Here is a 15,599-nt window from a genome sequence, read left to right on the forward strand (position 1 = left end):
GACTTTCCCATAATAACTTTTGATATAAGGTGATGCTAAATCACATTTTACTACCAAATAATTCACATGTTCTCATAAAAATGTGCTAAAACTAAATTTTGGGATCTCTAAACTTTATTTTGTTGATTATATAGGTAATATGATGGAATCTCTAGAATTTTTTTTTTAATATATAGGTAATATGATGGAATCTCTAGAATTTATTTTGTTTATTATATAGGTAATATGATGGAATTAGTTTGGGTTTTCAGTGGTTTTTAAAGAAATGATTCAGTTTTCTACATTCGTTGACCTGTTTGATTTATTGTATTTTCCTTGAGCTGAGCGCGAGAGAGATTTAGCAGTATTCAATTCAAAAATGAGCTCATAAGAGAGCAGTCACTTTCCTTGGCAAAATTGAAAGGATGAGCGATCAGTAAACTCATTTGATGTGAGCGGTTATGAGAGATAGACATTATCTAAATCACTCTTGAGAAGAGCGGCTAGTGAGCTGAGAAGTTTTTAAAAAATGCCCATCACTGTCACTTTCTGAGCTTTCTCTTTGAAAAACAAACGAAGCGAGCCTAATCCAACCGATATATGACGGCGAAGTAGTTTGTTCTGTAGGAGATGGGGAAATTCTCTCCGAGGAGTCTTGATACATGATATATCAGCATCGTATTTTGTTTATCTTCCGCTCGGGGCCTGGGGCAGAGGCAGGGAGCGGTGACGTCATCTATCGCGGATCGGAAGGGAAAGCGGCGATGCGAGGAAGCGCTTTCTTCCGTCGGGGATTTCGCTCTCAGCGGCCAAGCCACCACACAGGGGACGAAGCGGATAGAGAGAGCGAGGCACCCTGACGCTGCGGCTCGAATCAACAGGCTCCAGCATGATTACCCTACTTAGAAACAGCTCCGGCGACGTGTTGCCCGACTCGTTCACGTCCGAAGACGCCACGTGGATCTTCACGGTAGCTTTCGTCATCTTCACCATGCAAACAGGTATATTTTGCTAAGGACAAGTACTTATTTATGTAAATGGCAACGTACTACGAAGACGTGAGTGGTCTCGGATCACCCCGAAAAACGAAACGAATTCCATATTGTGGTTATCTCTGATTTGGTTCAAACTCGGGTGGTAAGTAGACCTTCGTGTAACTTGCAAATCCCTAAAAGGGTGGACAAGAATGGGCTTTCATTTTGCCATGGCAACCAAAAATGTTTTTCACAACTTGAAAACTGATTACTCGTATTTACCCATTATATGTATGTTTTCTCATATTTACCGAAATTGACGTATATTGGTCCCAAGGTACCAGATTTAGCCATGATCTGAATTATGTATCTAATTGATGAACCTTTTTTTAATTTTTTGAAAAATATTGTTCGATTTTCCCATGTTAATTTATATTGAGAAAGACAGTTTTTAAGTTGTGAAAAACATTTTTGGTTGCCATGGCAAAACGAAAGCCCATTCTTGTCCACCCTTTTAGGGTTTTTCAAGTTACACGAAGGTCTACTTACTACCCGAGTTTGAACCAAATCGGAGATAAACACCTCGGGTAGTCTCCTTGTAAGATGGATTCACGTTTTCCATTGATCCTGTTGCTCCCTCGCGGATTAATCCGAGCTGCTTCGCCTCTCGAGAAGGATCGACATTTTCAGATTGCTCGGATCGCCAATACACTTTTGCTTGACTTTTGGAAGATAACAGACGATACTCCACTCTGTGAAAAATGTGTATTTCATTGGGAGCAATTTAGATCGGTCCTCCGAGCCAGGCTGAGAAATAAGGATTTTTTTTAACTGGACCTGTGGCCAGTAGAGCCTATGTAGTTTAATTAAAAAACTGGCCACTGGCCAATTACCATTTTCAACCTTCAAAATCAGGCTTTCATAACTTATTGTCAAATTATCTATTCTTGACAATATGTGCTAGAAGCAAAGACCAAACAATTTTAGGGATTAATATAGTATTTGTTAATGAACTAAAATCTTGAAGGGAAAAAACTTTGAATTAATTAAGTGGTCACCAGGGCCACTAACACCCCAAGCATTTAATTTTTAAACTGGCCCAGCTAATTTTTAAACTGGCGATTGGCCTTTGATAGTGCCTTATTTCTCACACTGCTCCGAGCACCTCCGATCTGCAGCGATGACGTAGGAGACCAAATCCGGTCACTCTGGGCTAGAGGTCGGCGTTTGAATAAGAAATTGTACGATTGTTTATATTTATCCATAACCGAGAATTATTCAGAAATATTCGAAAAAAATTATTAATTTTGCATGTTAAATCGTTGTTTAATCGTATAATTTATTCGTATAAATCAAATAATTCTAATTTTAATGGTTAATTGAAATTTTGGCGGTTAATTTATTTGTTCCGCCGACCTCCACTCTGGGCAGGCCCGTAATCAGCCGCCAAAACTCGAGGGCGCTCGAATTTTTTGATACTAAAAATCGTAATTTTTAACTCCCAATTTACTATTTTCATGGAATTTAAAACAAGTAATCTTTAAGACGATTAGCTAATAGTTTGCATGAACTGCAGTCCTATGAACGTTTTAATATTCTTGAAGTATGGTCCAATACAGTGGCGGCGTAAGGGGGGAGGGGGGACGGGGGCGATCCACCCCGGGTACCAGGGTAGCTTGAAGAATGTTTTTGGGCTCGAGATGGTGGGGGAGGGGGTGGGGTGCAAAACGAAGGACCCGTGAAAACTTCTGTACAGTCCTGGGGGGTGTCACAAAACATTGTCGCCCCGGGGACCCAGCCTTCTTAAGCCGCCACTGGTCCAATAACAAGGCAATGTTATATTCGTCGAAACACTTTTGATTGGCTAGTTCGGTATTTCTTCAATTGACATATTTAAGCTTTTGGCGCATTAAACAAAATTTAACAAAACTATAGTAAAAACGTTTTAAATATTTACTGGAATTAAATTGTGATGTAGCTCTCCTTTTTGATTGATATACAAATATTTTAGATCATATCTTTTGGTAGTTGAGCAATTGATTTTTTTTGTGTCGGTCGGGTTGGGGATGCTCAAGTATTCATTTTGGGGGTGCTGAGCATCCTTTGGCGCCCCCCATGTACGAACTTGACTCTCGGAGTGTTTTCAATGGAAAACGCTAATAACTGATAGTTTTTAGAATGTATATATTAATACTTAACAAGCACGTAGATATAGAAAGTCTAAGGGGGGGGGGGATGGGTTATAAGTATAACACAACCAGATGCGCGAAATTTTTCGTTAGCAATAACGCATATTTAAAGTACTGGCTAGACTCGGGACGAGTGACAATGACATTTACGCACGTGTATCAAACGAAGTTTTTTAATACATTTGCGAGAAAATGATAATAAAACAAAGAACAAAATTGATATTGTTTTGCAAAATTTAATATTTTTATTGCTGCGTTGCAGATATTTCAATTCATTTTTACGTCTTACTGTTTATTTCTTAATGTTGCGCTCCTTTCGTAAGAAAGGAATCGAGTCCTAAGAGGGGGTTGGAACCCCCTAACCCCCCCTTATATACGTCCTTGATACTTAGGGAGAAGGCTTATTTTGAGGTAATCCGCAGCATGGTCTAGTTTTTCCTGGCATGAGAGGGAGACATAGAAAACGTCACCGGTGTCTATTTCTATAGCGTCGGAAAATGTCAGTTTTAGAGGACCATTGGGACACCGAGCAGATTGGATTGTCTCTTAAAGGGATTGACTGACCGCGAGGGTGATTTTAATAGAAACGCTTCACATATGCATTGATTCTTCCGAAGTAAATACATTATTTACAAACAATAGCTTAGCCTATGTGCCCTTTGCAAACCAAAAAATTGTCAAAGCTAAACTTACAAGGAGACTATCCGAGGTGTAACACACCGATTTTGTTCAAACTCGGGGGTTAAGTAGGCCTTAATGAATCATGAAAATTCCCAAAAGGAAAACTTTCCACGGGCATTAGTTTTGCCATGGCAACCGAAAATGTTTTTGACAACACAAAATGGAAAATTCCTTACCGAAAATAACAAGGGATTTTGAAAATTTCTAAAATGCAAAAAGTAGAAAAAATTTATCAAAATTTATTTATTTATCATTTTAGAATTTTTCAAAATCCCCTGTTTTTTGGGTAACGAGTTTTCCATTTTGTGTAGTCAAAAACTATTTCGGTTGCCATGGCCAAACTAATGCCCGTTGAAACTTTTCCTTTTGGGAATTTTCATGATTCATTAAGGTCTACTTAACCCCTGAGTTTGAACAAAATCGTTGTTACACCTCGGGTAGTCTCCTTGTTAGTGTCCTAATCGATAATTTTAACCACTAAATATCCCTCCCTTTATTAATTTTACAACGATTACATTGTTTTACGTTTTTACCGAATAAACTCCAAAACATTTCTTTTATTATATCGCTCTTAACTTTGTTTAAATCACTATCTTGTAAATAGTACCTCATTTTAGGATTTTAACAATTACACTTTTGATAATGAAAAAGCGTTGTTTATTATCTTTTATGTCTTCTTTTAAATTAATTAAAACCATATGTGTATAATAAGGAAAAAGTTTACTATGGCTATGATGAAAATGTCGTTACACAACATTCGGATCCTCCTCGTTTTTGTTTAAAGACGGCGCGCGATGCACGCTTGATTCCAAACTTCCAATCAATAGAACCGAGAAAGCCTCCTAATGTTGAGTAGTGACATCTTTAGGATAGTCGGAGTAAATTGTCGTCATACTTAAGAATATCAGAGCCTCTAGTGAGAAAATAAACAACTAAATGCAAATTATTCCTCGCTGGTCCTACGCCTTGACATGTCGGTCTGCACACAAAGAGCGTTTATCTACCGACGTAGTCTAACACTCACCAAAAATGTGTTATCATTCTAGAAATGACTGTCATAAAATATTTAACAAGTGGAAGATATGGAAATTGTACACTTATGTAAAATATAATTATGAACTCATGCTAGTGAATAATGGGGATATATTTATCGATTTTTGAGGATTTGGGCTGTTGGAATCCGGAGCCGTTGCCAAGAAGAATGAAGTGAACATACTAATGAAGAACGCGGTGGACGTCATACTCGGAGGACTGTCCTATTGGATGTTTGGCTACGGCCTTCAGTACGGAAATGGTCCTGGTAGCAACCCTTTTTGCGGTATCGGCTACTTCTTCCTCGACGCCGATGGGGACGACATGGGACTGGTCTTCGCGACCTTCATCTTTCAACTGTCCTTTGCGACCACAGCAACGACCATCGTGTCCGGGTCCATGGCGGAAAGGATGACTTTTCAATCCTGGATTGTCTTCTCGTTCTTAAACACCATTATTTACTGCATTCCAGCCGGTTGGCTCTGGCGAGAGCGCGGGTTTCTCAAGTCCATGGGTGTCGTGGACTTTGCCGGTTCGTCTGGGGTGCATCTCCTTGGCGGAACATCGGCCCTAATGGCCGCCATTGTACTTAAGCCCAGAATTACCCGATTTGACAACGGATCCAACTCATTGCCGATGGGAAATCCAACCTACGCTTTTGTGGGTACTTTCATTTTATGGTAAGGAGATTAGGAAACTTTTCTCTTAGATAAAGTTATTTTCATTAAAAAGTCCTAAAAAATTTCATAAAATTTATTGACTGATATTTAATATTAATATTGATTTACTAAAAATTTCATAACATTTAATAAAATTAATTGATTTATATTTAATGTTAATTTCTTTTAATTTAATAAATTTAATAAAAATAATTGATTAGTATTAATAATAATTTATTTATAATTTTATAAAATTAATTAATATTAATTATTTATTTATTACGTTTGATGTACTTAATTAATATTTATATGAATTTAATAATAATTAATTATTTTTTATAATATTTAATTACTTTTATAATAATTAATTAATTTTTAACAATTAATTATTTTTATAATAATTAATTATTTTATAATAATTAATTATTTTATAATAATTAATTATTTTATAATAATTAATTATTTTATAATAATTAATTATTTTATAATAATTAATTATTTTATAATAATTAATTATTTTATAATAATTAATTATTTTATAATAATAGTTATTAACATAAATAATTTAATTAATTAATTAATAATAATAATTATTTAACATAAATAATTTATTTAAAAAAAATAATAATCAGCTAGGCTAATTAATATTCATATTAGTTAATAATAATTATTTTTGCATTTCAAATTTTATAAAATTTATTAAAAATAATTGATTAAAATTATTAATAATGTTAATATATTTAAAATTTCATAAAATTAAGGAATATCAATAATCATTATTAATTGTTTAATGCATTTAATTAATATTTATGGGATTTTGATAATTATGAATAAATAATGATTTTAAATTTACTTAATTTCTGTGTTAAAAGGTTAATATTATTTATTTATTGAATTAATTAATACTAATATTTATAAACAATTTAATTTTTATAAATATTTATTAATTATTTTATTTTTATTAATATTTATTAATTATTTTATTTTTATTAATATTTATTAATTATTTTATTTTTATTAATATTTATTAATTATTTTATTTTTATTAATATTTATTAATTATTTTATTTTTATTAATATTTATTAATTATTTTATTTTTATTAATATTTATTAATTATTTTATTTTTATTAATATTTATTATTTAATATTTATTAATATTTATTAATTATTTTATATTTATTAATATTTATTAATTATTTTATTTTTATTAATATTTATTAATTATTTAATTTTTATTAAATTTTTATTTTTTTTATTAATATTTATTAGTTATTTAATTTTTATTAATATTTATTGGTTATTTAATTTTTATTAATATTTATTATTTATTTAATATTATTATTAAGTTATTTAATTAAAATTCATAGTAGTTAATATTATTTAATAACTTCATTATTATTCATATTAGTTAATATTATTTAATTACTTCATTAATATTCATATTAGTTAATATTATTTAATTACTTTATTAATATTCATATTAGTTAATATTATTTAATTACTTTATTAATATTCATATTAGTTAATATTATTTAATTACTTTATTAATATTCATATTAATTAATATTCATGAATTATTTGATACAATAATATTATTTAAGGTTAATTATTCAATTAATGATTATTATTTATAAAATTAATTTAATTGGCAGTATATGATAGTATATAGGTTGTGTTTTAATAATAAATATTTTTTTAAAACAATGACTTAACAAAGCTTAACTTGAGCAAGGAAGATTTCTAACCCGATTACGACCTAGTGTTCCGTAGTTGGATTAAAAATCTTCCTCATTGAATTGAAAAATTGGCAATTTAATTTAGTTTTTATTTTTCGACTCTCTGTTTAATCTAGGAGCAACAAACAAAACACCCCACACAAGGAGAACGCAACCCGTCAAAAGTAGTGGATTTTCTTGTGTACGTTTTTCAATGGTTAGACGCTTTAGCGCCTGCTGTCGTCGGAAGGGGAAAATTGGGAAAAGGTCTTCCCCCCCGCCCGCAAAACGTTCAGCGTAAAGGCTCGTGACGCTCGTCCAATGAAATTCGTACACAACCATTCGTTAGCGTGTTTTAAGGCTAGCTGCGTTCTCCTTGTGTTTGTTGCTCCTAGGTTTAATGAACGTAATTCAATTTCTGTCATTTCGATCATTAACTTGTATATTATAAAATTCAAGGTGGGGTTACCTGGTTTTCAACTGCGGGAGTACATTTGGTATTTCTAATAAGAGATGGCTTTACGCTGCTAGGTAAAACATTAATCGTCGCCGTTAAAACAAAACCACGTATCTTTTCGGTGGCCTTTTTGAGAAAAATGGATTTTTAATTTTGCAGGGACTTGTGAAATCGCGTGTTAGGTTTTTACATGTCAGTTAATTTTATAGTTAAATAATTTCGTTTCAATATTGAATTTATGAGGATTTAAATTTAAAAATATTTAGCTAAAGGGCAATTTTTAGAGATACGTGGTTTCGCCTCATGAAGTGAAATAGGAGCTGAAAATAAGCGAAATGCGTTGTGAATATCAAACATACGTTTAAATGTTTTCTTGATTTAAAAAATAAATCCAATAGGCGCTTAAATAAATCATCTTCCCAGAAATTGCCAAGAAGTAATATTTCCGACAGCCAGGACTCATAAGTTATTATTTATAGTATAGTGCTTGGTGAAATATTAGAAAGCTTGAAACTTTCTCGAACGTAACATCAGTTTTTTGCTAAGCCTTAACATGCCAAAAAAATTACCTGGTTAAAAGGAAACACTTGTTGCATACCGTACTGCAAAAGTAGTATGTTTAGTTCTAAAGGAATGAGTTTTCATCTTTTTCCAAAAGATAATTTTATACGAAATGAATTAACTCTGCCTCCATGTGAAGCTTTAAAATTGCCTGGTATTATAAAAATATTACATATAATTTTAATTATTTATACCATAAGAGGATGATAATAATAATAATATTATCTTCTTATACTTAGTTTTAAAAACATTATGTATGTTACCTTAAAATATATTATCGAAAATAAACATTAGTATGTTCCTTATACACGTGAGCCGACGCGTTTCTTATCTGACGCAAAATTCTCATGAGGGCAAAAACGCGTCTCCAATTGGTTTTTACAAAACCACGTATCTCAAATTACGTGGTTTTGTTTTATCGGCGACGATTTTTAAATTTATTAAAAATTAAATTCTTAAAGACATGAAAATATTTAGGGCTGCAGTTAACACTATCAACGCGTCCTTTAGCGGTGGAGCAGTCGGCTTAGTGATATCGTACGATAACAAGTTGTTTGTTTAAATTCCTTTTGAACATGTATTTATTAATTATTTGTATTAGATATTTATGGCACCGTTGTTTCAAAGTGAACCATCTTATAAATGGCATATTGGGGGCGTTAGTGTCAATCACTGGTAGGCATTTTCGTACATCAAGAATGTATTTATTAATACTTAACGAGGATGACTATTCTGGGACGATTTTTAGCTCTTCTGCTATTTGCGGTTTGCCAGTAAGCTCCTCCCCTTAAACGTCAATCAAATCAGCATTTTTTATTATTGGTTCACTAGCCCCTTCGTCTTCCGACGTGATGGAAGCACACCTAGGTGACGGGTATAATGAGATCGCATACGTTTTTATCCCTCCGTCTCCTGACAGTGGAAATCTAGACCACGATGCTCTCGGATGAGCCCAAAATAGTCATCCTCACTAAGAATGAATGAATAAATTCTTGCTTTTAATTTCCTTTTTAATATCACTTTTAAATCGCTACCTGAGAGCCAAACTCAAGGAAGTTGGAATAAGTGACTTTTGAAAGACATTTTAAATAAGAATCCTCAAGTAATTTCACATAACTCTAAGTCATTATTTATTTTGTAATATTTATTAAGTGTATTTAAAATTTTAGAATGTTATTACAATTATTTTAGATATAGAAAAAATATCTGGTTTCTTAAATTGAGGTTTTTAGACTTGCTTGACCCTACCCAGGTGCCTTGGTTATTAGCCTAGCTGATTATTTTTGTTTCCCCTTTGATACTTAAAAGGAATGTAACCCCCTAAATACGCCCTTGAAATTGGTGAAGTGGGGTGGAGGAGTTATTAGCACTTTCACCTCGCAGCAAGAAGAGCCGGGTTCGATCCCAGCTTGTGGTACTAGGGGAAAATTCGGAACCATACCAAGTTATCCGTCATGGTTATCCATGAAAGCTTATATACTGACATCAGGGGCATATTAACCACTAGGCAAAGTAGGCACGTGCCTAGGGCGCCATTTTTCTAGGGGCCCCAAAACTCTGATAAAGCCCCACGGTCCATGTACTTGGCTTGTTCCTACTCAAAATAACGCCGAAAAGATTTGGGGAAAATAAAATATATTTATTTATTTTTTAAAAACCGATACGCCCCTTCTTAGCTGACCAATGCCAAGGGGCGAAAAAATTTTCTGTGCCTAAAGGCGCCGAAAGGATTAATCCGCCGCTGACTGACATATGTGCTTAAAAGAGTAATTATACTCTCCCCATAATAACTTGTAGAGGTTAACAGTAATAGGGAGTGTAGGGAGCTGTTGGCTCACGTGGCAGAAAGGCTTGTCACCACCCTCCACGTATTGTAATGCGGCCACCTGTTTAAAGACATTAAAAGTCGCTAGATGACTTGAGCCTAAAGGGGTACCTTGGTTATTAGCCAGCTGATTATTTTTGCCCCTCCTTTGATACTTAAAAGGAATGGGACGCCACCCTATCCTTTGGAGCAGAGAGGTTAAACTCCCAAATCCCCTAAATACGCCCTTGAATTTGGTTTAACGTGATGGTACCTAATATTTATAGAAGCGCACCTGCGATTATTGAAAGTTTCATAAGCAAGGTAGCAGGCACTGAGGTGCTCTCAAAGGTTCATAGGACTTCATACCAAAGTCTCGCTCTAGGTTGCTTTCTCTATAATCGTCATTTTATTTATTACGCAGGTTAGAGGTGATCAGGATTTACTGTTTCTATGCATTACTGAGTTATTATTATTATATGACCCTCTTAAGCCACCGTTCCAATTCCACTCCGAAATATGACCTCCTTAAGACACCGTTCCCATTCCGCTCTGAAATATGACCCCCTTAAGACACCGTTCCCATTCCGCTCCGAAATATGACCCCCTTAAGACCCCGTTCCCATTCCACTCCGAAATATGACCCCCTTAAGACACCGTTCCCATTCCGCTGCGAAATATGATCCCCTTAAGACACCGTTCCCATTCCGCTGCGAAATATGACCCCTTAAGATCCCGTTCCCATTACGCTCCTAAATATGACCCCCTTAAGACACCGTTCCCATTCCGCTGCGAAATATGACCCCCTTAAGACACCGTTCCCATTCCGCTGCGAAATATGACCCCCTTAAGACACCGTTCCCATTCCGCTGCGAAATATGACCCCCTCAAGACACCGTTCCCATTCCGCTCCAAAATAGGACCCCTTAAGACACCGTTCCCATTACGCTACGAAATATGACCCCTTAAGACACCGTTCCCATTCCGCTGCGAAATATGACCCCCTTAAGACCCCGTTCCCATTCCGCTCCGAAATATGACCCTCTTAAGACACCGTTCCCATTACGCTCCAAAATAGGACCCCCTTAAGACACCGTTCCCATTCCGCTCCGAAATATGACCCCCTTAAGACCCCGTTCCCATTCCACTCCGAAATATGAACCCCTTAAGACACCGTTCCCATTCCGCTGCGAAATATGACCCCCTTAAGACACCGTTCCCATTCCGCTGCGAAATATGACCCCCTTAAGACCCCGTTCCCATTCCGCTCCGAAATATGACCCTCTTAAGACACCGTTCCCATTACGCTCCAAAATAGGACCCCCTTAAGACACCGTTCCCATTCCGCTCCGAAATATGACCCCCTTAAGACCCCGTTCCCATTCCACTCCGAAATATGAACCCCTTAAGACACCGTTCCCATTCCGCTGCGAAATATGACCCCCTTAAGACACCGTTCCCATTCCGCTGCGAAATATGACCCCCTTAAGACCCCGTTCCCATTACGCTCCGAAATATGACCCCCTTAAGACACCGTTCCCATTCCGCTGCGAAATATGACCCCCTTAAGACCCCGTTCCCATTCCACTCCGAAATATGACCCCCTTAAGACACCGTTCCCATTCCGCTGCGAAATATGACCCCCTTAAGACACCGTTCCCATTCCGCTCCGAAATATGACCCCTTAAGACCCCGTTCCCATTACGCTCCTAAATATGACCCCCTTAAGACACCGTTCCCATTCCGCTGCGAAATATGACCCCCTTAAGACACCGTTCCCATTCCGCTGCGAAATATGACCCCCTTAAGACACCGTTCCCATTCCGCTGCGAAATATGACCCCCTTAAGACACCGTTCCCATTCCGCTCCAAAATAGGACCCCCTTAAGACACCGTTCCCATTACGCTACGAAATATGACCCCTTAAGACACCGTTCCCATTCCGCTGCGAAATATGACCCCCTTAAGACCCCGTTCCCATTCCGCTCCGAAATATGACCCTCTTAAGACACCGTTCCCATTACGCTCCAAAATAGGACCCCCTTAAGACACCGTTCCCATTCCGCTCCGAAATATGACCCCTTAAGACACCGTTCCCATTCCGCTGCGAAATATGACCCCCTTAAGACACCGTTCCCATTCCGCTCCGAAATATGACCCCCTTAAGACACCGTTCCCATTCCGCTGCGAAATATGACCCCCTTAAGACCCCGTTCCCATAACGCTCCAAAATATGACCCCCTTAAGACACCGTTCCCATTCCGCTGCGAAATATGACCCCCTTAAGACACCGTTCCCATTCCGCTCCGAAATATGACCCTCTTAAGACACCGTTCCCATTCCGCTCCAAAATAGGACCCCCTTAAGACACCGTTCCCATTCCGCTACGAAATATGACCCCCTTAAGACACCGTTCCCATTCCGCTGCGAAATATGACCCCCTTAAGACACCGTTCCCATTCTGCTGCGAAATATGACCCCCTTAAGACACCGTTCCAATTCCGCTCCGAAATATGACCCCCTTAAGACACCGTTCCCATTCCGCTCCGAAATATAACCCTCTTAAGACACCGTTCCCATTCCGCTGCGAAATATGACCCCCTTAAGACACCGTTTCCATTCCGCTCCGAAATATGACCCCCTTAAGACACCGTTCCCATTCCGCTGCGAAATATGACCCCCTTAAGGCACCGTTCCCATTCCGCTGCGAAATATGACCCCCTTAAGACACCGTTCCATTCCGCTCCGAAATATGACCCTCTTAAGACACCGTTCCCATTCCGCTCCGAAATATGACCCCCTTAAGACACCGTTCCCATTCCGCTCCGAAATATGACCCTCTTAAGACACCGTTCCGATTCCGCTCCGAAATAAGGCCCCTTTTAATAATAATAATAAAGGTATTCACATTTTCCTCAAACCCGGCTGGCGAGCTTTGCTGGGAGAAACAGGTACCGACTTTAATACAATACCGAAAATACGTAAACAGTATTTTTGTGTAGCACGTTTTAAAACGGATACAACACTCTAAATCCTACAGGTTCAAGGCCACATAGGAACTGATTTTTCTATGTGGACTTTGAAAATTTGAATTTTATTCGTTGTTTATTTACAAAATTCATAAGGATTTTCCATCCGTTTGTGTATTCAAAATCTTAAATTCTATATTATACTTTCGTTTCGAATTCCGGGGTTTGCATCCGATTCCGTTTTTATTCCATTTCATTTTTTTACGACTTTGAAAATAATTTTGCTCTCAAAATCGGAATTATACGGAGCTCGTGCAGCTCTCTATCATAAGCACGAGCAACTCTCTATCGTAGAGCACGCGCAGTTTCTTTACTGCAGAGCATGTACAGTTTCTCTTGGCTGATTAGAACGCCAAATAAGTGTTTCTATAAAATAACACCATAAATAATTAAAAGTATAAAAATGTTTTCATCGCGTTACGAGCTTAATGTTTTGTGTACTTTATTTACATGTTCGTTTCGCACGTGAACTTCAAAGTCCAAAATCTTTATCGACTCCCACCCGTTCTCTCTATCTTCAATAATTATAGCTAGTGACGTAGAAAAACATTTACATGTTATATAGAAACACCTATTATAGCTTAAGTGAAAATTTATGGTAAATTTATGTTGGTAAGTTGTATTTATCCGCCAAAAAGAATAACACCTTCACAATTGGTTGAGAACTAGAGCGATTCAGTGTGTACGAAGTCCGACGTACTTTCTGTACTCTATGAAACTACCCATAGATTAAAGGTTTACAAGGAAAAATATTTGATTATCGTCATCGCTTTTTAGAAAACTAGGATTTGGATAGGCTCTCGCGACGACTTATTTATGGGGAGTTTATCAAAACTTGTACTGCAACACGGTAAAAAGTAGTTATCTTCCACAGTCTTTAAAGTTAAAATTGTAACAAAATAGTTTTTGTCTTCCTTTCTAAATTTTTATTAAAACTAATCAAATTACACCAATTTATAATCTGGCATTATCAAGTAGGCCCATAATCTTATGCAGATTACTTAAGAAAAGGGCGTGAGTTAGCCGCAATTCCATTGGTTAATATGTCAACCGCAGTGGAACCTAGAATATGCATCATTTTTTTTCTGCTATTAAAGATCATAAATTGGCGAAAACGCATTTTCTAACTTTATGGTTCCTAGTGTATATCTGTATAAATTCCAGAGAGTTTATACGCTAGGTGGATCCGCTCTGTTTCGACCTTGGCAGGCTCTACTGGTGGGCACCATAGGCTCCTTACTGGTGTCCCAGACCGAACCCGTTCTCAACAGGCTACGCATTGACGACCCAGTGTCCGCCATCTCTGTGCACGGCATTTGTGGCGCTTGGGGCATGGTGGCCGTTGGGCTGATGGTGGATGCCGACGCCATTTTGGAGCTAACGCAAGGTCGTCGTGGTCTGTTTGTCAGCGGCGAGGCTACCTTACTGGGAATTCAACTACTCGCTTGCGTCATTATAACGACTTGGAGCATGGTCACAACAATCATTCTGTTAAAAGTAAATTCATGTACCTTTTAAATAGCTCCGTGACCAAAGCGAAATATTTATATTAGAGACGATATTTAGAAACTTAGAAATGACCAAATGGCGTGTTAGATATGTCAAGATTTCGTTATAAACAGTTTTTCAAGCATTTATTTTGCAGTTTTTAATAATGAATGGATAGAAAAAATCAAGTGTCAACAAGTCCCTCTGGAAACGATTTGAAGTCACGCGAAACCAAACGGATCTAATTGAAATTTCAGTCCTTCAATCGATATCTTATTTCTTTGACCATGAAGGAGCCTTTTATACACCTTTCAACTCTCAATCGGCTTTCAATGGGGTTATTGGAAAGAGTTGGCGCGAATTACTTTGCGTATATTATTCGTGAATTGAAAGAGTTCTTTTCAAAACCAAATGACTTATTACTTCCGTCGGATTTTCAATTTATAGGCCATCAATTTCTTTATCCCGATCCGGATGTCTTTGCAACAAGAAATTTTGGGCGCCGATTTTACCGAGCACGACATTCGCCACGACGGCTACGATTACGAGGGAATCATGTCGGAAATGACCGACCAAGGATTGGTGACCAGTAGAGAGCCCAACAACGGACATCCGATGAAAGCCCAATGGGACGAATTCGTAGCTTTGCATTACGTCAAGGACAATTGCCGGCAGAGAGCGGTGCAGTCTTTGAGAGATAATGTGAACGATTCCTGCGCTGAGAAGTTTCTAAGCGGCACAACGCGACAAGAAAAGCATTGTCGTCTGTTGTAAACAAACAAATTTAGCGACGCGGCGTAAGAAATCTTTATGGGAAAACGGTGCATTATTAACTTCAATTATTTAAGTCTGGCCTTGTACTAAATATAAAAATTGTTTTCCGTTTTTTTCTTCTTCTTAAAGTTAGAATTATTATTAAGTGTATTGTTAATACCAAAAGTATGTAGGGGGTAAAATATTTTTGAAAATTTTGCTTCCATACTTCCAATAAGTGTTTAAAGGGGAAGGGTACCTACTTCTTTTAGACCA

General features: G+C 36.8%; 1 protein-coding gene across 1 annotated transcript; it reads left to right on the forward strand.

Annotated features, from left to right (window-relative positions):
* Positions 1 to 868: 868 nt before the first annotated feature.
* On the forward strand, positions 869 to 15,418 carry LOC149921844 (putative ammonium transporter 3). Its single transcript, XM_090162173.1, has 7 exons — positions 869 to 980; positions 4,986 to 5,535; positions 7,691 to 7,762; positions 8,727 to 8,786; positions 8,851 to 8,924; positions 14,263 to 14,579; positions 15,018 to 15,418. The coding sequence occupies exons 1-7, from the start codon at positions 869 to 871 to the stop codon at positions 15,342 to 15,344; spliced, it is 1,512 nt and encodes a 503-aa protein (XP_090018299.1). The 3' UTR covers positions 15,345 to 15,418.
* Positions 15,419 to 15,599: the final 181 nt, after the last annotated feature.

The sequence above is a fragment of the Leiobunum rupestre genome, chromosome 11, assembly GCF_980474605.1.
Source record: "Leiobunum rupestre chromosome 11, qqLeiRupe1.1.hap1, whole genome shotgun sequence".
NCBI classification, from domain to species: Eukaryota; Metazoa; Arthropoda; class Arachnida; order Opiliones; family Sclerosomatidae; genus Leiobunum; species Leiobunum rupestre.

Excerpts from the sequence above, each read along its gene's own strand:
- LOC149921844 (XM_090162173.1), top strand. The coding sequence starts at position 869 with ATGATTACCCTACTTAGAAACAGCTCCGGCGACGTGTTGCCCGACTCG. Across the intron at positions 5,536-7,690 it reads GTGGGTACTTTCATTTTATG|GTGGGGTTACCTGGTTTTCA; the intron begins GTAAGGAGATTA and ends ATAAAATTCAAG. Across the intron at positions 7,763-8,726 it reads AGATGGCTTTACGCTGCTAG|GGCTGCAGTTAACACTATCA; the intron begins GTAAAACATTAA and ends GAAAATATTTAG.